The 22,918-nt window shown below is 39.7% G+C and overlaps 1 protein-coding gene across 2 annotated transcripts; it reads left to right on the top strand.

The window, feature by feature from the left end:
• Nucleotides 1-6,657: 6,657 nt before the first annotated feature.
• On the top strand, nt 6,658-17,611 carry LOC108434311 (annexin A5-like). Of its 2 annotated transcripts, none has more exons than XM_017709339.2 (13): nt 6,658-6,721; nt 6,956-6,997; nt 10,691-10,775; nt 11,664-11,758; nt 12,855-12,968; nt 13,535-13,625; nt 13,738-13,817; nt 14,361-14,411; nt 14,554-14,647; nt 15,674-15,769; nt 15,860-15,918; nt 16,860-16,982; nt 17,223-17,611. In XM_017709339.2, exons 2-13 carry the CDS (start codon nt 6,995-6,997, stop codon nt 17,283-17,285), a joined length of 954 nt encoding a protein of 317 aa, XP_017564828.1. In that variant the 5' UTR covers nt 6,658-6,721; nt 6,956-6,994; the 3' UTR covers nt 17,286-17,611. The 2 variants fall into 2 exon arrangements, with proteins under 2 accessions (XP_017564828.1, XP_017564829.1); XM_017709340.2 differs by lacking the exon at nt 6,658-6,721 and adding an exon at nt 6,724-6,790.
• The last annotated feature ends 5,307 nt before the right edge of the window (nt 17,612-22,918 follow it).

Genomic DNA, 22,918 nt, shown 5'->3' with positions numbered 1-22,918 from the left:
GCACTCTTAAAAAATCTATTTTTAAAACCCACTTATGCACTTATCACTAGGATTCTGACATTCACCAGTGTCTTCCTACTTGGGATTTGTTCTTAGGTAAGAATAGAATGCATTCACTCTCAAGAGCACAATAGTGCGAACAGTTCTTCTAAGAACACGTCATGAATCTGATGTAGACTTTTTCTTAGAACCTTTCTCAAGGTTCTCAACACATTTAAAAAAAACCTCTGAAAATACTGGTGAAGGAGGAACTCCACCTATGATAACTCTGCAATAATAACCCAAGGTTCTCATTCAATCCGTCTTTTTTAGAATTTTTTAAACAGGCCAGTCTGTAAATGACATTAGAAGGATTGTCATTTTGCAGTTATCTGATTTGATTTGACTAGGAATTTAAAGTGCCCCTTTAAAATTGAAAACACAACAAATTTACGTTTATGGCATTTAACAGACACTCTAATCCAGAGTGCCTTGGTTTGATCATTTTACACAGGTAGGCAAAAGTAATGTTTTACTTTTTTTTTGGGAGTCTTGCCCAAGGACTCTTATTGGTATAGTGTAGGGTCATTCTACAGAAACGCCCATTTTTGTGTCCCTAGCATTTACACTTGAAAAACATGTAAGGGTTACATTTTTTTCACATTTTCAAATAAAACAATGTTACTTTAACAATAACATCTTATTGATCTATCAATTTATGAATATTGTTTTTAAAATCAATTATCTAGAATTCCAAGCACCACAGAAGAGCTTGACCCCACAGTCATGTGTGAAGACTGAGTGCCATATTTAAAAAAAACAAACACATTTTTCTGCAATTTTAACTACCATAATCTATACATTACTATGGGATATGTAAATCAAATGATGTAAAAAAGCAAATATCAAATAAATGTTCTAAAATATATAATAAAATTGTTGTCCCCAGTAGTCGTGTTACTAGTGTAACAAAATGTCTCTTATTTTGAAATACAAATCACACTGATGACATCACTTGACTTCCTTTTACCTATTTTCTGAGGATCTATGAAGAAAAACACATGGTTCGTCCACTGTGTCTTTCAGTTCTCAGAGATTTTCTCATTTAGTTCTTGATTCATATGAAGCTTCTAGTTGAAGTGACTGGTATGACTGACTTTATTTTGAGGTAATTGTAAAAAAAAAAAAAAAAGAATACAAAAGGATTACATTACATATTTTAGTGGATATTCCATGATTGATAACATGTGGTTTGATGCTCTGTAGCAGCCAATTTGTAAAATGCATTTTTCATCAAAAGTGTCACTGGCGTTACCTTTCTTATGTGTAACACCAATGAGGATTGGTAACACCAGTGACATCTATGGATAGATAGAAAAGTGAGTGTTTCTGTAGAATGACCCTTAACCAGGCAAGGGATCGAACCCCAGTCTACAGTGTAGAAGGCAGAGGTGCTGCCCACTACACTACACCAATCTTCTGTGTTACGTACAATTTTATGTATTACTGTGATGCCCAATTTAGAAAAGCCCGAAACCTCAATACTCATTTGGAATGCAAAGATCTATGAATATGCAGAACTATGCAAATTGTAAATGCCCCCTTACTGCAATATGGTTGAACTGCAGCCAGGGCCATTCCTGTAAAAATTTGCTTAAATAAGAACACCCCCTCTTTCATTTGGCTAAAACATGAACACCTCCTCTTTCTAATTGGAATGCACCTCTTTCTTATTGGTGAAAACAAAAACACCTCAATTAATCTACTGGCTAAAATAAGAGTATGCCTTCGTTTATATTGATTAAAACAAGACGGCCCCTCTTTATCATTGGCTAAAACAATAATGTCTCCTTGATCTCTCTGGTAGAAAAAAAGATCATTCCCTCTTTCTCTTTGACTAAAACAAGAACGGCTCCTTTTTCTTATTGGCTATAGAATGCCCCTTGTACTTATGGGGTAAAACAACCACATCTCCTTGTTGTCATTGGTTCTGGTTTTTCATGGTTTATTTTCTATCTCATCATGCAATTTCGTTTCGCAAGGTCACAGTAAAACCTTTTCCATCTTAAAGGTAGTTAAGCAGTATCATGTGATACATTCATCCCTTTGTCCATATTTACACAGTATTGTGTGTCATGGGCTGTTTTCACCAAAGCACGTTTGTACGAGATACTGATACAAACTGGGTATCATTTTATTCTGCTCAGAGCTGTGCATTTGCTGATATTCTGCACTGCCTGTATCTTGTACATTGAAATTGCCTCACAGTTCATCTGTTTTGAGTAGTTATTTATATTTTCTATATTTACAGGGTGACTATTGCACACTTTTATTCCCCTACTCCATTTACCCCTTAGTCTATTCATGAGCAAGTGAACAAACCCTAAATAAAATTAATTAGCTTGAGCCACCTCAAAATATTATTTGCCCCCCAAATTAATGTACATTATTAGTTCAAATCATCAACAGTGCTTCTTTGTCATTCAACTGTTCTCCAAATTACTGTGCTCCACAATATACTGTAATAGCAGGGTACGGGCTAAGGGAAGCACTGCTGCTGCTGCTCTAATCCATGTATTTAGGACCCACAGCTTACCTAAGAGGTACCCCTGGGTATTGACCTGAACATCCCTTCAAGTCATATTTACAAGTCCTATAGATATGAAATAACCATGTCAAAGGCAGAACAGGGACATACAGATGGCAGGTTTCAGTACAGTGCATTATGAATGTATACACTATATTGACAAATGTATTACATTACACTAACAAGCTTTTGTGACACTCCATTCTAAATCCATAGGCGTTAATATAGAGTTGGTCCCCCTTTGCAGCGCTGACAGCTTTCTACAAGATTTTAGGGTCTGTCTGGGGAAATTTTTGTCCATTCATTCAGAAGAGCATTTGTGAGCTCAGACACTAATGTTGCACTGGAACAGAAAAGGGCTTTCTCCAAACTGTTCTCACAAAGTTGGGACTTCGGCCAAAATACAATACTCCAATAGGCCAACCCCTGAAAAATAACCCGTAGCATTATCCCTCCTCCACCAAACTTTACAGTTGGCACAATGCAGCCAGGCAGGAAACATATACACAATACACATGATTACACATAATGTCCAGTGTCCAGGCTGTCATGCCAGGACAATCACCACTATACTCTATACTGGCAAACTCAGCCATGGAAAAAAAAACATAAATAAGTAACCAAGATTCATTAACAAGTAATCCAAGTTCAATTCAGAAATAGTTCTTTTGATATTACATTAAGGCTCAGTCCTTCACCCCTTAGCCCATAGCTCTCCTTTTTGTGTATTCACGTCTAGGGGTAGGGTGAAGCATTAGAGCACCACGGCTCTCCACATAGAGGTTTTTCAGAGGCTCGCTAGAAACAGAGAGGAAAAAAAGAACAACTGGCCAGATGGCTGTGCAAGTGACCAAAAAAACCCCTCAAATGTGACAATTTCTCTGTTAAGAAATGATGATACCTACTGCATTAACTTTTAATGTGGTTGGTGTAGTGTAGTGGTTAACACCTCTGCCTTCTACGCAGTAGACTGTGGTTCAATCCCCCACCGGGGTAAGCACCCTACACTATACCAATAAGACTCCTAACACCGCCTTCGCCTACTTGTGAATGATCAAATTGTAAGTTGCTCTGGATAAGAGCGTCAGCTAAATGCCATAAAAATGTAATGTCTAAGTTTAATGGTGTTTCAATGTATTATGGTCCCTTTCTTCATAACAAGCTTAAAAAATTGCTAGTAGTATGCTGATATCTTGGTGGCTACATAGCTAAATTTCCCGTTCCACCTAAAGGGTTTAAGGTAGGATGGGAAAATTCAAACAAGAAGCTGCCGAACATCTGACTTCAGCTTTTATATCACTGAAGAATTAGGGGTGAGAAGTATTAAATACTTGTTATATTACCCCTCTATATAGATAAATGATTCCCTAAAATTCCTAAACTAAATCCCAGCAGCGAGTTTGCTGAACTTTACCTCTGCTGTCACTGCAGACTGGCAGGGTTGCTTACAGAGCAGCGCTAGTAGCCTGTAGTAGTATGTTCTTTTTTATTTGAGGGCTTTCCCATTTCATAGGGAAAGATTTCAACCACTACCATAAGCTGACACTCGAAAACAAGCGGTAGGCGTAAAAATAAGAAATGGGATTGTGTTGCCAGAGATTTGAGGACATCTAACTGTCCCATCTTTATTGGCTTGTTATATGCTTTAATATAGAGTGGGTCTCTCTTTGCTGCTGTAACAGTTTTCACTCTTCTAAGAAGTCTTTCCTCTAAATTGTGAACCATGGCTGTAGGGATTCACTTCCATTCAGCCACAAGCCAGGCGATGGTAATGAAGCTGGGGAGTTTCCACGGAAAGCTCGGCCAAATATTTCTTTATTGCCAACCCCTATTTAAATAATGCACAGTAAATAATATGCAGAAACAACTTCAAGCTGCAATGACAAAAGCACAGACAAACTTGTCTGGTATGCAGTCAAGTCAAATGCAGAAGTTTCCAGAAAAAAATGCTATATCAACACATTCTTTTGTGTAGAAGCTGATAGAAGCTCAGGCATTTCAACACCTTCATCTTGACATGGCACCTCATCAGGTTATCTTCACATTTTTTCACAAAACAACTCTGGATTGTCGACATTTAGTGTCAGTTTAAATTCAGGGCCAGTTAGCTAGCATTGTGTTGCGTCATAAGCACTGATGCTTTCCAGCCCTTCCAGTGTGGGCGTACATGTTTCCGACATCAGATATATTCCGCTAAGTGATTCCATGTTAACTTTGGCTGTAAAATGATTGAATTACAAGAACAAAGTAACTGCACGGCCACAAATTTGATTTATATGTAAAAAAATAAACAACTCACTGACATCTTTTTCAGTGTTTAATTCTCCCAGCATATTCGTCCATAACACTGCAAAGTAATCCTGCTGGGAGGGGTTCCTGCACAAACCTGAAACGCACTTGGCTGCACTCTTTCTAAACCCCACAACCCCTCCACTGCCCTGCACGCCATCACTATCTATGTTACAGACTGAAAAGATAAGATGAGCAAAGCAGAAACAAAAATAAGCTCCCACTGTAACTTCAGTCATCAGAAAAGATTTTCTTTTTTCTGTCACTTCAGCGCCGGTCACTTTTCCCATATTTGAGAAACTTGCCTCAGTGCAGCATCAGTGAGATAGAATTGCCTTTTCGCTAAACTCCCATTGAGTCAGTGAGATTAACCTGTGCTGTGGTGAAACTGTTGCACGATAAGCTACTGAAGTAATGCTGTCTGTATCTAGGACAGTGTCAGGCACCAACAAAAGGCAGCATGAGGCCATCAACCGCACCCAAAGCGTCAACAAGAGCCACTCTATCAACTCAGTCTGGCACAATTTCGCCTTATGTCTTTTGCCTTGACTGAGCATCGTAGCATTGCCATGGGACGTGAGGGCTGAGGCAACAGGGACATTCCATGTGTTTCTTTGTACCAATGATAAAATTATGGTATTTCAGACCATACGGAACAGACTCACCAAAAAAAATGTTTCACGCCAAACTGACATTGTACTTGTATCAAGTTCATGCAATCATTTTTATGACGTAGCTTTCAGAGGCATCTGAAGAGACTCTTCAGACATCTGGTTCCTATCACCACCATTAAGTAATTCTGACTGTGCAAATTTTGGTGCATGTCAACCAAACCTCTCTGAATGACTTTGTTTACATTTTAAAGATTTAATTATGCAGAAATTTGAAAAGAATGTTAGAATTACTCTCTAAGTAAGGATTGGAATGGCTGTCAAGTATTTATTTAAACTCATTTCTGTTAAACATAATAAGGCTACATACTTACACATATGTAGCTTTAGTGGCTTTGGGAATGCCCCTCTCTACACTTAGTTCTGTTTCTGAATAAGAAACTTCTGCCCACACACTCCTCCTTGCTCTTTCTTCATCTCAAAAAGCTGGCTCATTTGTACCTGAACAGTGTTGTGTTAGGTAATTATCCCTTCAGCTGTTTTTCCAGTTTGTTCACTTTTGCAATGCAAATGTTAATGACTCTAAACCTGACATGTAATCCAATACATGTACTGCACATTTCAATGATTTGTACTTTTAAAATAGCGCTCCATGCACAGAGCACCCCACCTGGAACGCTTGTTATCGGCTGAGTTTGTAGTCCAAATCTGACTGAAACAGGTGTGACTCTGCTGTAAGGCTTCCAAACACCAGCTTGACAAGTTGGATCACCTTGATTAGATATGCGTTAGAACTGTGTTGATTGGTATCTCCATGAATAGAGCTGGGCAGACCTGACCATCTACTCATGCTCAAGCAAGTTTGTGGATTGTGTTTAAAAAACTGGTGCTGCCAGTTTGGACCGATGGTAAAAAAAATGCAGCTAAGTTCAGCTAAGGCAGTTGAGCGATTAGCCAGCAACACTGCAAAGTCTGACTGCCTTCAATACCTCAATATGATTTTTTTATCCAGAAAGAGTCAAATGCATATAGGGGAGTTCATTTTAATTGTCGCAAGAATGATAAAGATTTAATGATGAGGTAGCACAATAAAGACATTTAAAACTACATCAGGCATGAACCCCAGCGATCGTAGGCGTTACCAGGGTGTGGCTGACTCAAGTGCTTATAAAAGTGTATTCCTCCTCCTATCCTCATTCCTCCTCCTATCCTCATTCCTCCTCTCTCGGAGACTGCTGCAGCTACTGAGCTTTCGGTAAATCATGTTCAACACTTTCACTTCTGTTCAGTAAGATTTCCATTAACTTTCACACACATTCTGCAGGTAAGAGCTTCATTTACCTGAGGATGAAATGTGGCCTGCTCTTTCAAACTGCTTTAATACTTATAATAACACAATAGAATTCCTAAGATGTTTAATTCAGCGCCATTTACGTCGTATTAAACATCCTGAAACTCTTCTGTCTTTCTGTTTGTCTGTCTGTCACAGCTTTAGCTTCGCTGAAGAGTTCACCCGTCTGAAGTTACAATGGTAAGTGAGCTGGGAGTCTTTAAAACTAGTCCTGTGGCAAAGTAACCTATTCATTTCATTCAGGCTGCTGGAGGGGCAAACCTTTATATCCAGACTAATGAGTGTGTTACAGCTACACATCACCTTATGACATTAAGGCATAAACAAGCTTTAAAAAGTGTGTTAGCTTACAGTGATTGTATAATTTCTACAGCCAACTTGCACTGCTACTCTCTCATAAATCAAGGTATGAAACTATCTCTGGGGCAGTACGCTTCTCGACACTGGGGTGGTACCTTCAAGGGTACTTTTCAGTACCTTTAGTCAGGGAACCTAACTGTACCATAATCCATTGAAATTATATTTTATAGGTTGTATAAAATAAAAATATAGACTAAAAATAGACTCCACACACCCCATCTCATCTCTTTATTTTATTGTTCTATTTTTAAACAGTTATGGTTATGAAATGGTACAAATACATACTTTTCACCTGGATAAACTTATTTAAGGTTCGCTTTGTGTGTTAAGGAACATTTACATTGTTTGTACCTTGAAGAATGAAAAATGTACCTCCAGAGTACCTTCATTTATAACAGTGGAGTGCTGCATAATGACTTGTTGCCCTGAATCACCAAAGAGGTGGGATCATAGTTACACTGATGTAATGAGTTCCAATTTAATCCAAAGCTCTCACTCTCTCTCTCTCTCTCTCTCTCTCTCGCTCGCTCGCTCGCTCGCTCGCTCGCTCTCTCTCTCTCTCTCTCTCTCTCTCTCTCTCTCGCTCGCTCTCTCTCTCTCTCTCTCTCGCTCGCTCTCTCTCTCTCTCTCTCTCTCTCTCTCTCTCTCTCGCTCTCTCTCTCTCTCTCTCTCTCTCTCTCGCTCGCTCTCTCTCTCTCTCTCTCGCTCGCTCTCTCTCTCTCTCTCTCTCTCTCTCTCGCTCTCTCTCTCTCTCTCTCTCTCTCTCTCTCTCTCTCTCTCTCTCTCTCTCTCTCTCTCTTTCTCTCAAGTATCACTTCCATCTCTTTGACTACACAGACAAATTCAGTCATAGCTGTCTCCAACTTGTCCCTGTGTTGACACAGTAAAATGGGTGTGGTCTTGTTTGCAGAGCTGTAAGTGGAGCAGTAGATTGTCAAAGCAAAATGTAGTTCAAACTACAGCATCCCTTGGATAATTAGAGATAATTATGATATATATATATATCGCTGTTATCTGAAGAAAACCTTGTATCTCAATTTTTCTAATTTTTCAGATTTTGACATAATTTCAAAATGTGCACAATATGATTCTTGTTTTTTTATTTTGGCAGAAAGCCATTTCCAGTCACTTATTCCCACCGTCCATGGGGAACGATGGGATGAGCACTTCTTATCTGGGAAAAAAGCCAGCATGGCTCACAATAAAGACAATCCATCTTTGGCGAATGTCACATCCATTTGCAAGGAATTGTGCAACCCATCTTAGATGGTTTAGAGTAAAAATGACTTAAAAAGCATCTTTTGCCATTTTTCTTCCTTGGGTTTACATGAGCCTTGGGAAAGTTTGGTCATCTTCACACTGGGATCAGTAAAATCAATGGCTATGTCGGTAGGATATTCCTAGATTTCATTCAGGGCCTGAAATAGTGATACCAGCAGCTGGTAAGTAGCTGTTGGCATGGGTAGGTAGCATAATTGAGGTGCTAATGCTAGCTGCTGCAGATGCAGCCATGCATGTCCCTGTGCTAACATCATGCTCCCCCTCCTTACTAACACTCACATCATGTACATTGGAGATAAAAGATGAAACTTAAGTTCATCTTTCCTGTGATGGCTCTGCCTTTTCTGAGCACCACTTTATTTATATATTTTCTTTATATATTTTGTCTGATCCAGGAAGGTGACTGGACTAAGTTATTGCATTTTTTTGCTTTTTTAGATTAGTGACTAGTGTCAGTGCTGCTCTTGGGATTTTTAAAACCATTTTTATTATATTTTTTTTATTTACTGCCTTCTCCTGACAGAAGCTCTAATGAATCTCATCCCATGCCCTGGATTTTGCTTCTGCCACAATTGCGGCTGCCACCTTTTTTGCTTGTCGGTACCTATCTGCTGAATTGGGAGTCCTTTGTGCCAACCAGTCCCTAAAGGTGTCTTTCTTCAGCTTGACGGCGTCACTCACCACTGGTGTCCACCAGGAGGTTCTTGGGTTACCGCCCCAAGAGGCACCCACAATGTGAGCATTGAAGTCTCCCAGTAAGACTATGGAGTCCGTAGGTGGGACCCTTTCCAGAACCCCGCCCACTCACTCCAAGAAGGCCAAATACCCTGACCTGTTGTTTGGTGCACAGACAACAGTCAGAGTTTTCCTCTCTACAATTTTGATTTGCATTGAGGTGACCCTCTCATCCAAAAACTCCAACTGCATGGTCGCCAGCCGGGGATTCGTGAGTGTCCCCATACCCGCCAGGCACCTCTCACCCTGTGCAACCCCTGAGTAGGAGAGGGACCAACCCATATCCAAGAGTTTGGTTCCAGAGCCGACACTGTGGGTGGAGGTGAGGCCAATTAGTACCTCTCAACCTCCTGCATGAGCTCCGGCTCCTTCCTGCCCAGTGAGGTTACATTCCACGTACCAAGAGCCAGTTCCTGCCACAGGGGCCTAGGCCACCTCCCTGCAATCTTGCACTGCCTATACGGCACTGCACCTCTCCCTGATGCTGGACCTTGTGGGTGGTGGGCCCACATCGTCTCCCCATGTTGCCTCTTCGGGCTGAGCCCAGCTGGCGCTCACCAAGGAACACCCCCAGGCCTGGCTCCAGGGGTAGGTCCCGGTGACCCTCTCCCAGGCAAGGTACATGATTTTCTGTGTCTGTTGTGCATGGTGCTCCAGACCGGTTCACCCTGGGAGACCCTACCAGGAGCATATTGCTCCTGATGGCTTAGCTCTGAAGATCCCTAGCCCACACAAGCCCTTCTGCCATGACAACATAAAGTAATTGGCTTGCTAATGGAAATATATCAGATAGTAAGAAATGAACACTGTTGTTTATTATGAACATCATGCATAGAAAAAATAGAAAAAGCAGCAATTGCAGCAAGTGGATTCTGAATTGGACTCTGAATATTACTGGATGAGCCTGTTAGGAAGTTGCTGAAGTGGTTGTTAAACTAGGCTGCATTCTAATGTAATGTCATGTTTATTATGCTTTTGGGCCTTTTATTTCATACACATGAAAGTTGTGACCATTTGTGACTACAAATATGCCTCCGTTAGTTAGATCCTACCTTTTTGTCCTCTTTCAAGCTGGGCTATGTCAAAGTATTCTGCTTTATAATGTCTTTGAGCGTATGTGGGTTTATTTTCCACTGGGAGGATGCTGATGTATGGTGAATTGTATTGTGACTGCAAATCTTTCATAAGAGAATTATGATGCATCTTAGAATCTATTATTTTCATCCACCCCCACCTGTTATAAACATCAGTGTGACACTGTGACATTTTGGAGAGATGCTGGTAAATTTTGGATATCCCTAAAATTTCAAAAGTTTATTAATAAACCTTTGTTCTAACACAGTTCAGCAGTATTTGCCACCTGAATCAGATGTGTTAAAGCCAGGGAATGTGGCTATAAATGATATATAGATAAGATGTTTTAGATCTACCATTTTAAATTCTGAAATGAAGGCAAATGAAGAGGAAACAACCTGCTTCTTTTTATTCCTATCTCAGGCCGGAAGAGGAACCGTGAAGGCCCAGAGTGGATTCAATGCCAATAATGACGCAGAGACTCTTTACAAGGCTATGAAAGGACTGGGTTAGTCACAGCATGCATTTCATTTTGGAAATGTTTAAAGATTTTTGAAAATGTTTAATGTTTGCTACTGAACAAAACCTGAATGAGAAATCAGGTCAGTGGAGTTTAGTCACAGAAATTAAATAAATGACATTCCATTAGGCCGTTGTTCACTGGGATGGATAAGAAACTGTTTCCAGAGATTAAAACATGTTTACATCAACCCATATGTTTTTATATTTAAATAAATAATCCAACAATTGGACATTTCCATTGTGATTTTAACATTGCTTATACATCAACTAGCCAAGAGTGATCGATATGAACTGCACAACCTATTTTATAGCATTGATTATTTCTTCTAATCGGCAACATGCATAAGTGGCACCAAAAAGCATTTGGACATTAGTGCCTTACAAAAATGTCCAGTTTGTTGGAAAACCAAGGAAACCATGTGGCGTTTATTTTAAGCAGGCCACCCCAAAACTTTTCCAGAGGTGGCTGGTAGGACTGAGATCGTTACACTTCTATAGACTTATGTATTTTTCTTAATTGATGATCACATCAGTGAACACAAGATTACTGTCACCACTGTAAGAAGAACAGCCCCAGACTCTATGGTTCGCAGTAACCTTAGTGCATCCTGGTTGGAATTTGTCTCCACACAAAGAATCTATCATCAGTTTGATGCCATGCTAAATGTTTTCATAAAGGAACCTAAAGGACAATGTTTACCAGTGGCTAAAGTGTTCAAATTCTTTTTGGGGCCAATATATATTGTGCAGTTTAGTTAGTAAGCGCTGCTTGCATGGACGTTCAACACATCATTTGCTGGCTCTTTTAGATTTCCCTAACTTCAAAATGTAAAGAGTGATGCAGCAGCCATTAACCCTTATTTGTTCTGTCCAGGCACCAATGAGGCAACCATTCTGCAGCTGCTGACTGCCCGCAGCAACGCTCAGCGCCAGCAGATCAAGGCTGCCTTTAAGACCCTGCATGGCAAGGTAACATCAGTGTTAAGACAGATGTTTAATACTTGGATCTCCATTGGAGTAACACTACCATCCAACCCTACTGGGCAGTTACACTACATATGAGGAATCTTGCTGAAATCAAGCCTTATGTAAATGGACAACACACAAAACAAATTACAAATAAGAAACCAATAGCCCCAAAGAGTATCACAGACTATATCTGCGGTATGGAAACAAAACGTGTTGGGTATTTACAAAAATAAATGTCTATCATGTGTAAAGTAACAGATTAACAGATACTGTGGGATGTTGAACATACAATCATACCAATATGTGCAAAATGAAACACAACAAAGTGCCAAATGCTTAGCACAACCATCTCAGTGTTCAGCTTATTGTTCAGAGGAGAGGAAAAAAAGAAAAGCTGAAAAAATGTAAATGGAAAGCTGGGAAATGAGTAGATGAGCAATAGATTGGATCATAGCTACTACATAGGTGATATTTAGCTAATGTTTGCATGTATTCTACACTCACCGGCCACTTTATTAGGTACTAATAAAAGGTTGGACCCCCTTTTGCCTTCAGGACTGTCTTAATTCTTCGTGGCATATTTTCAACAAGTTGTTGGAAACGTTCCTCAGAGATTCTGGTTGGTTATTTGAGTTATTGATGCCTTTCTATCATCTCGAACCAGTCTGTCCATTCTCCTCTGACCTCTCACATCAACAAGGCGTTTTCGTCCACACAACTGACCGCTCACTGGATGTTTCCTCTTTTTGGACCATTCTCTGTAAACCCTAGAGATGGTTGTGTGTGAAAATCCCAGTAGATCAGCAGTTTCTGAAATACTCAGACCAGCCCGACTGGCACCAACAACCAGGCCACATTCAAAGTCACTTAAATCACCTTTCTTCCCCCATTCTGATGCTCGGTCTGCACTTCAGCAAGTTGTCTTGACCTCCTCTACATGCCTAAATGCACTGAGTTGCAGCCATGTGATTGGCTGATTAGCTATTTGTGTTAACAAGCAAGGTTTATTTCTGTATTCAAAGTGGCTGTCAGCTTAAACTCTATGAGGTAAGAGCATCAAACATCTCTCTCTCTGTGTGTGTGTGTGTGTGTGTAGGACTTGGTGAGTGAACTGAAGTCAGAGCTGGGAGGGAAGCTTGAGACTCTAATTGTGGCGATGATGGCTACGCCTGTAATGTTTGACGTGACTTCACTGAGGAACGCCATTAAGGTACACTTACACACACTGTGTGATTAAAACATATGCAAAATCATGTTTTGGCTCCTTTCATTTCTGGGAACCAGAAGTGTGCAGTCACACTTTCACTTTCAGCGTTTTAACCATATTGAATTATTGTGACATCATTCTGTCTGAACCTTACAACCACCAACCAGGAACCCAATAAAAAAACAGCAGTCCTAATATTAGTGCCTGCTATTTTCCCTTACAACAGTGACTAGATGACTCATCAAGTCATCAAAACACAAAATTAAGATTTAAAAAAAAAAAAAGTATTTCTGTTTCTAGAAACTGATCGGCTGAGCCAAACTGGAAACCCTTTTAAAAATGTTCAATAACTACTCACACACACACACACACACACACACACACACACACACACACACACACACACACACACACACACACACATTTTCTAAGCCGCTTCTCCCTCAGGGTCTCGGGTCAATAACTACTCATAAAAGCTAAATTCTGTTTAGTACTAAATCGCAATGCTAATGGAATTATTTTTGACTAAAATGTCTGCTAGTTTGTCACACTGCTTGTTTTTCTATTAGGGGGCGGGCACTAATGAGAAGGTTTTGATCGAGATCTTGGCATCGAGAACTCAAAACGAGATTCGAGAAATTATCAAGACCTACAAACAGGGTGAGAGTGTTATAATGTTGATGGTGATTATTATGTATGATGAAGTTGGTGATTGAGGTTGTACACATGCTTTAGTTGCTCCTGCTGATGATAATTATGGTGTATATTGTAGAGTACGATCATAACCTGGAGAGTGATGTGTCTGGTGAAGTTGGTGGACACTTCAAAGAAATGCTGGTCATTTTGCTTCAGGTAATATTATTTCAGTCACCTTGAGCGATGTGTAAACTAACTAGCTGCTTTTATTAGAAACACTTATGTTGATGCTCCCTCTTGCTGGTGCACCATTGCTGAGGCTGTAGCTCAGTTTTTGTTGGCCATCTTTCAGCTACTCATCAGTGGTCAGCTTCTGAATGCAGACACATTATTATTGGGTAGAGGACCACTCTGAACCCAGCAGTACCTGTAAAAACTGCCGAGAATGGTCCACAACCTGAATAAAGGTCAACAGTGCTCTTATGGTCAGAAGCTGAAAAATGATGAATGAGCTAGAGAGAGGCTGACAAATTGGATATGACCACAGATGGGCTACAGTCTGTATTTACATGCCCATATAATGGAGATTATAAAGAGCTTATAAAGTGGGCAGTGAATGGAAGTGCAAGGTAAAATGATTCATCTTAAGTAAATGGTGAGTGTGATTTAGAGCACATTTACTGGTCTAAGTGATAATATAATGTCAGGGCATGTTACCTGTTTCAGTGTGTATTAATATTTGTAATGTTTTGATTTTAGGCCAACAGACAGCAAGGTGTACAAGAGGGCACCATCCAGAGTGATGCTCAGGTACAAATGTGCTCTAGATATCTGAGTATATGTGTATGCAAGAAAATAAGACTAAATCTGCTACAGATTTCTGATTACCAATCAGAACTGGTCATGAGATGTATGTTCTCTTGTTTATGTTGTGTGTTCATGCTGTGCACAGGCTCTCTTTAATGCAGGAGAAAAGAAGTTTGGCACTGATGAAGATCAGTTCATCACTATTTTGGGGAACCGCAGTGCTGAACACCTTAGGAGAGGTAATTTACTCAGTGCTGAAAATCAATTATCCCAATATTTTCCAAATATATTGTGCCATCAGATTACATATATAGATAATGTATAATTAGGTTAATGTTGGTATTGTGCGCTCAAAATATGCAGACCATGAGTTATGAATAACTGGTGAATACGAATAATTACACATACTTTGTCAGCATTTCTTTCCTTTTACTAAACTGGCTACTGCGAATTTGGACTTAAGCCTGTAAAGGTGTAAGCTTCACCTTTACCAGCCAAGGCTGATGCAAGAAAACTTTATGTAGCATTGTAATTATTAACCACAGAGAGATCACATTTCCCAAATGGGAAAAAATCAGATTGGCACCGATGCTGTCCTTTTTAAACTAATCAGACAGACGTGTCTGAGACACATTCGATGCCATCTCTGAGCCTATCTCTAAAACTTATGCATTATCATCAATTTCAAGTAGGCTCAAAAGTTATAGATAAATTAAATGAAGGAGGTTAAATATGAAATGAAATGAATAATAAAGGTGCGTCATTTAAAACATCCTCAATTTAAACGTCAGCTAACAAGCTGCAAGACTCGTGCTGGCTAATAACAAACGTCTGCAGCGTGGAGATATTTTATGTTTCATACTTGCAAAGTTAATGTTCAGAGGGCTAAACTCAGATGTTCTTTAAACATTTTCCACCTATATTGTTTACACTGGAATTATGGTTACTGTTTATTTTGGCATTGTTATGAATTCTTCTAGATAATACAAAGTTATTGTTTATGTTTTGTAAAACTTCATTCTTACTTTTCCTTTTCATTATATGCTGCAACACAAGTGCACAGATGCTTGCGGATGTTGTTAAATGATACCATTTGAAATGTGATTGAAGCTCATAGGCTAAAAACATGCACAGGTCAGATTCAAACAATCAAAAAAGACATGAGGAAAAACCTTCTACAACAGCAATAACACAGACTAGTGACAGACACATCGAGTAAGCTGGTAGGCCTATCATTTAATATCTATCTATCTATTGAATTACAGTATTTGATGCATACATGAAACTGTCTGGACATCAGATTGAGGAGAGCATACAAAGAGAGACGTCTGGAGGTCTGAGAGATGTTCTGCTGGCTGTAGGTAAGACACAGATTCACACACACATATACACACAACTGGTGAACAGCTCAATTTGGCATTCAGAAATAATTCTCTCTCTCTCACTTTCAGTGAAGTGTGCCAGGAGTGTTCCTGCCTATTTAGCTGAGTGCCTGTACAACTCCTTGAAGGTAAACTGTTGTTGAAGGTGTTTAATTGATGACCGTCTTTCTCAAGTCTTCTTTATAGCATTTACAAACACATTAAAGTGGTAGGAAAGGGTTCCATTTCTTTTATTGATGTGTAGCCTTATTTGACCTTTTTTGGAACAGTGTACGGTTGCCTAGCCTCCTGCTTTACATTGCATGATGCTTTAGGCTTTTAAGCTTTTTAAAACGGTTTGACCATCTTTGGTTTAGTTTCGTTCAGACATGCAACATTATGTGCCAAAGGTTACTGTTTCATGAGATGATGCTGAACTATGCAGCCACGTCTTCTGTATAGCAGTGGCAATTCCACTAATACACGCATGCAGTAGCACATTCAAAGTGAATAAAATAGGACCCAGAATGGAATGCTGGGGAACTCCTAAGGTGATATTGTATCTGTTAGAGTTCCAGCCTTTTTTCTTTGATTGCATAAACACAATCCTTACTTTAAGCCAGCAAGTGTTTGTCAAGTTTTATAGAAATGTCGAGGCGATGCTGACCTGACTTTCAGGATCACTGTTTACAGCTGCTCAGGGGAGAAGGGTCTGTGTGCAGACTGCTAGACAGGGGCAGAACATGTAGGGCTGGAACTGCTCTGGTGGTTAACCAATCAGAAAAGAGTAGGCAAGTGACCAAAGTGGGCTCATCGGGAGGTGGGGCTTAAAGCCACAGGAGCTTAGCGAGAGTTTCTGAGACAGAGAAGGTGAATGTTGTACAGTATGAGAAAAATGATGTGTTTTAGGGACAAAATAAAATTATAAACATTGAAAATGGGCATGTTAGGTCCACAATAAAAAAGCAATGATGATCATGTTAAGATATTGATTTTGTTGATGTGTTTGTTGATGAACACAAGTAAGATAAGTCCTTATATATAAGTGTATATAGTGTGTGGCTGATCTGAATCTCTGCTGTTTAAACAGGGTGCAGGCACTGATGATGCGACCCTGATAAGGATCATGGTCTCCCGCAGTGAAATTGACCTGCTGGATATACGTGCAGAGTTCAGGAAGTCATTTGCAACTTCTCTGCACAACATGATTAAGGTACTTAAGTGCAAAAAGGCACACACACACACACACACACACACACAAATGTCAGATTAAAATTTCTTAGGAAAATTGAAATTGGAACTTTGCAAGAGACAAATCGACATGTTACACTTTGTAGTGTAATACTGCATGATGAACTGCACATAGCTTGAAAAACAGTGTATCCTTTAGTGATCTACTGGCTTAAAAAGCATTCTCTCTCTCTCTCTCTCTCTCTCTCTCTCTCTCATACAGAATGACACCACTGGTGACTACTGCAAAACCCTGCTTCTGTTGTGTGGTGGTGATGATGCCTAATTCCAAAAATAATAATAATCTTCTTTTTAATTAACTTGCCAGACATGTTGAATTCAACTAATAGAAATGCTGCAGCTAATAGCACTAGTGTATAGCATAGTGTTTTAATAATCAATATCAGTGCAGGCAATTTGGATCAAGGAGGTTTTCTATACTTGACAGTACTTGTGTTACAGTCAGTAGTTTGTGAAATATGACTGGTAATGAAAGCTCAGCTTAAGAAGCCAGTTGGTGTAAAAGACAGATGTTGCTAAATTAGTCAAGTGCTTATTTAAAATTATTTCTCTTGCTGCTTGCACTAAATAAAAAATCATTGTGTTACTCCATCCATCCATCCATTCATTTTCTAAGCCACTTCTCCGTCAGGGGCGCGGGGGGGTGCTGGAGCCTATCCTAGCAGGATACACCCTGGACAGGTCACCAGTCCATCGCAGGGCAGACAGACAGACAGACACACACAGTCACTCACACACTCACACCTAGGGGCAATTTAGCATGTCCAATTGGCCTGACTGCATGTCTTTGGACTGTGGGAGGAAACCGGAGAACCCGGAGGAACATTGTGTTACTTTATTTTGGCAAATATTCACTGGCTACTTGTCTAGAAACGCATACATCAGGCATGTCGAATTGAGGACCTTCCAGGCCAAAGTGCTGTGGAGATTAGTGTTTACCCTCATCTAAGACTGTGTTCGCTGTCCCTGCAGTTAAGAGCTTCTAAATGGACATTTTTGGGTGTTAGACCACTGCTGTTCTAGTGCAGATAGCGACGTAAAAACTGTCCTGTAAAATTGCACTCGTAACACAGTGATTTCCTCTGATAAGTGGACCTCATAATGCAAGGTAGCTGTTTTGAATGAAGTTGATCGGTGACTTCTATATTATACATTCATCACCTTTTGGAAGTTATAAAAAAGAGGAAAAAGCATCTAGTAAAACAAGTGATTATACTTTGCTGAAGGTGAAGATGACACATCAGCTCTTATTTTTATTTCGTTTTGTTCCATTACATCACTTTGGACAACACTGGGGGACTTCAGGACCATGACTGTAGCTAGGAGCAAAATTTCAGTGAAGCCCATTTTACACTTAAAGGGGATTTATTAAGCTTTTCAGTTTTTTTCCTTGCCTTACATATAGTTTTTGTGCATGTAACCGATCAGCAAAGTGAAAGAGCCCAAAGTATAAATCAGTCTCTCCTACAGAAACCACTTTTATCAGCTGAATTCTCCTTTTCCTTTGTTACAAGAAGATGCAATCCCATAACGCAATCCTTATTGCCTACCTACCGGTCTCCTGATGAAAAAATGTCTTATTAAGCTGAAAATACGACAACAAAGTCCCTGTACGGTTGCAAAACTAAAAATTTATACAACTGAAGAATGGCAAAAATCCTCTTTTAAAACTGGATCAGTTTGTGTCTTTAGTCCCAGTTGATTATTAAGTGCTGTTAAAAGAAAAGATGGTGTAACACAGTGCTAAACATGCTCCTGTCCCACCTTGTGCAGGCATAAAAAGTTGTGCAGGCATAAAATTTAGAATGAGAGAAAGGAACAAAAACAATGTAGTTCATAAGGTAAACCATCAAATATTGTGTTTTTGTACTGTTTTTAATTTAATACAGATTAATCTGAATTTGCTAACTGCTTTCTGCTTTTATTAGCATTTCCCATACTTCCTTTAGAATTGGTGGTATTATTATTATTATTATTATTATTATTATTTCCTAATTTAGACCAAGTATGTTAAGGGAAACGCTTATCCACAGTGTAGCTAAGATATGACCAAAAACAGGCACTGCGTGGCTTTCAGGGCTACAGAAAGCCCAGAAAGTATTTGAACCAACCTTGAGCCTTACATTATATATTACATTAACATGTCACTCCAGCTTGATTTCACATCACTCTCAGAATCCATGGTTTCATTCAAGAGCACATTCACCTCAAACTCAGGAGCTGAGAGCAGCTGTAGACTATAATATTAAGAGAGTGCATAGGATTTCTTTTTAATTAAAAGATCAAAGAAAAACATGTGCGGTTAAAACCCTGATTATTGAATTTGCATAGACCTTAAAAAGACCAGTCCCCAAAATACATAGTGTAACTAGCAGAAAATTAAACCTTGCTCTACTCAATGTAAGGTCACTAAATAACAAAACCCTGCTGATTCGAGATCTTACTAAGGAGCATAAGCTAGATTTTATGTTTCTGTCAGAGACGTGACTTAGTGATGAAGGCACAGCAACTCTATTTGAAGCGGCTCCTGAAAAGTACAGAGTTATGCAAGCAGTAAGACGGGCAGACGAGGAGGAGGAGTGGCCTGCATTTATAATAGAGACTTTATCTGCAAAAGTACCTCTATTGGTGAATTCATGTCCTTTGAGTATGTTGCAATCAACCTTTCTAATGATAGGCCTGTGTTAATAATTGTAATATACAGACCTCCAAAGCAAAATAGTACATTTATGTCAGAAATTGCGGAATTATTAACAGTTGCGTCTACAAACTACGATAAGATTCTTCTCTCTGGGGACTTACATAATGATAGTCCTTCAGATAGTAATTCATTAGAATTCATTAGACTTCTAGAGACGTTTGGTTTGAAGCAGCTGGGTCACAAGCTGGGTCACATCCTGGCTCTGGTCATCACTAAAGGTTTAAACAAAAAGGTGTCTCAAATTCGAATGTTTTCATATCAAAGTACTTCTGTATTTTCTTTCAAATCAATTTAGAAGTAAAGAAGAAAGTGCCTGAAAGTTACTTAAAAAAAACACATTGACTCAGAAACAGTTGTGAAGTTTAAAACTGTCTATGACAGTTCAGCGAAAAGTGCTAGATTACCATCGCACCCCAATATAAAGGAAGAAAAGCTTGCACACTCTTAAAAATCCATGGATGAATGCGGAAATACGCCAGCTTAAGAGAAATTGTCGTAAATCAGACGCTTATGGAGGAAAACTAAACTGCAGGTACACAATGATATTCTCAAAGAGCAGATCTCAGTCTATAATAATGCTATGAAAATATCCAGACAGTCATTCATGTCCAGTGTAATCAATAGACACAAAGATAATACCAAAATCCTTTTTTCCACCATAGACCGACTCATTAACCCTAACTTGTCTGCTAGTGCGTTTAATGATGATTTATCTTCTAAAATCTGTGAAGAGTTTACAATTCATTTCCAAAATGAAACAGACCTGATAAGACAGGGTGTAGCTCAGCAGACTCAAACAAGCTCCTATAATGTTCCTGATATTTTAAACAAATTAAGTTCATCCACATGTGATCTTGACCCTGCTCCTACTTCATTCCTTAAGATGGTTTTTGATTGCGTGCACAATGATGTTTTAACTATTGTAAATTGTTCTCTGTTCACAGGTACTTTTAAAACTGCCCTGGTGAAGCCTCTGCTAAAAAAAAAGTAGCATGGATCCTTCCATACTAAATCATTTTAGACCAGTTTCAAACCTACCATTTCTAAGTAAAGTCTTAGAAAAAGTTGTTCTCAAACAACTAAATACGTATCTAATATCAAATAATTTATATGAGAAGTTTCAGTCAGGTTTTCGTTCCAACCATAGTACAGAGATTCAAATTTTAAATCATATTTGAGTAATAGGCAGTTCATGGTTTCACTTGGAAATCATTTATCAAAACGATTTGACCTTTCTTGTGGAGTCCCCCAAGGTTCAGTCTTAGGGCCTTTGCTTTTCTCTTTGTACATGCTACCTCTAGGTGATGTTATTAGGAAGCATAGTATGAATTTTCATTGCTGTGCTGACGACACCCAGCTATACATTTCTATTCCTTCTGGAGATCAAGAGTCTGTAGCCAGACTGACCAGCTGTGTGTCAGATACTGTATTTCTCAGCGGAAGTCACCAAAATTTCTACAATTAAATAATGAAAAAACCTCAATTACTGACCGTAATTGAGAGAAAAATGATTTTTGAGAAACTTCTTTAGCTTCTTATACCAAACCTGAAATACTGAATCTGGGTGTGATCTTAGACTCTGAGCTCTGTTTTAAGTAAACAAGGTCACTAAAGTAGCTTTTTATCAGTTTGGCCTTATCTATCTCGGAGCAACGCAGATAAACTTGTTCAAGCATTTGTTACAAGCAGACTTGACTACTGCAATACTCTTCTTACTTGACTTCATAAGAAAACTACACATCCCTAACAACTCGTACAAAACGCAGCAGTGCGCATCCTGACGAAATCAAAAAAGAGAGATCACATCAGTCCTGTTTTAAAAGAGCTGCACTGGCTGCCTGTATCAGCTAGGATAGATTTTATGATTCTGCTACTAGTCTTTAAAGCTCAAAACAACCCTAAAGCACCGGCTTACATCACAGAGTGTCTGTCTGTTTACGTTCCAGCACGGAATATAAGATCTGCAGATCTAAAGCTTCCTTTAGGGGTCGCCACAGCGGATCATCTGCCTCCATCTTGCCCTATCCACTGCCTCCTCTACTTTTACACCAACCATCTCCATGTCCACCTTCACTACATCCATAAACCTTCTCTGAGGTCTACCTCTTCTCCTTCTACCCGGCAGCTCCATCTCCAACATTCTTTGACCAATATATCCACTATTCCTCCTCAACACATATCCAAACCATCTCAACCTGGCCTCTCTGACTTTATCTCCAAACTGCTCCACCTTCACTGTCCCTCTCATCTGCTCATTTCTAATCTTGTCCATCCTTGTCACTCCCAACGAAAATCTCAGCATCTTCATCTCCGCCACCTCCAGCTCAGCCTCCTGTCTTTTAGACAGAGCCACAGTCACTAGTACATTTCCCTCTCTATCCTTTATCAGCCTAACCTGCTGTACATCCTTTCCAGCTCTATCTCTCTGTTTAGCCAAACGATACAAGTCCTTTACTCCTTCTTTACTGTCCAGCCTCTCATACAGCTCATCATAGGCCTGAGCCTTTGCCTTTGCCACCATTCTTTTCGCTATGCGACTAGCCTCACAGTACTCCTGCCTACTTCCTTCATCTCTCTGGTTATCCCACTTTTTCTTAGCTGCCTTCTTCTTCTGAATACTCTCCTGGACTTCCTCATTCTACCACCAACTTTCCTTGTCTTCTTTCCTCTAACCAGACAAAACACCCAACACATTCTTGCCAGTTTCTCTCACCACCTTAGCTGTAGTTTCCCAGTCCTCAGGTAGCTCCTCACTGCCCCCAAGGGCCTGTTGCAATTTTTCCCTGAACTGCCTGCAACCATCCTCCTCCTTCAGCTTCCACCATCTAATCTTTGGCTCTGTCTTCACTCTCTTCCTCTTCTTTGTTTCTAATCTCATTCTACAGACAACCACCCTATGCTGCCATGCTACACTTTCCCCTGGTACCACTTTACAATCTCCAATCTCCTTTAGGTGGCATCTCCTGCTAAGGATATAATCCACCTGTGTGCACCTCCCTCCACTCTTGTATGTCACCCTGTGTTCTTCCCTCTTCTAAAAAAACGTGTTCACCACAGCCATTTACATTCTCTTTGCAAAATCTACAACCATCTGACCTTCCGCATTTCTGTCTTTCACACCATACATACCCAGCACCTCTTCATCCCCTCTGTTCCCTTCACCAACAGGTCCATTGAAGTCTGCACCAATCACTAAT

The sequence above is a fragment of the Pygocentrus nattereri genome, chromosome 22, assembly GCF_015220715.1.
Source record: "Pygocentrus nattereri isolate fPygNat1 chromosome 22, fPygNat1.pri, whole genome shotgun sequence".
Classification (NCBI taxonomy): domain Eukaryota; kingdom Metazoa; phylum Chordata; class Actinopteri; order Characiformes; family Serrasalmidae; genus Pygocentrus; species Pygocentrus nattereri.
The sequence above is the reverse complement of the archived record's forward strand: the minus strand, read 5'-3'. Positions and strand labels throughout refer to the sequence as shown.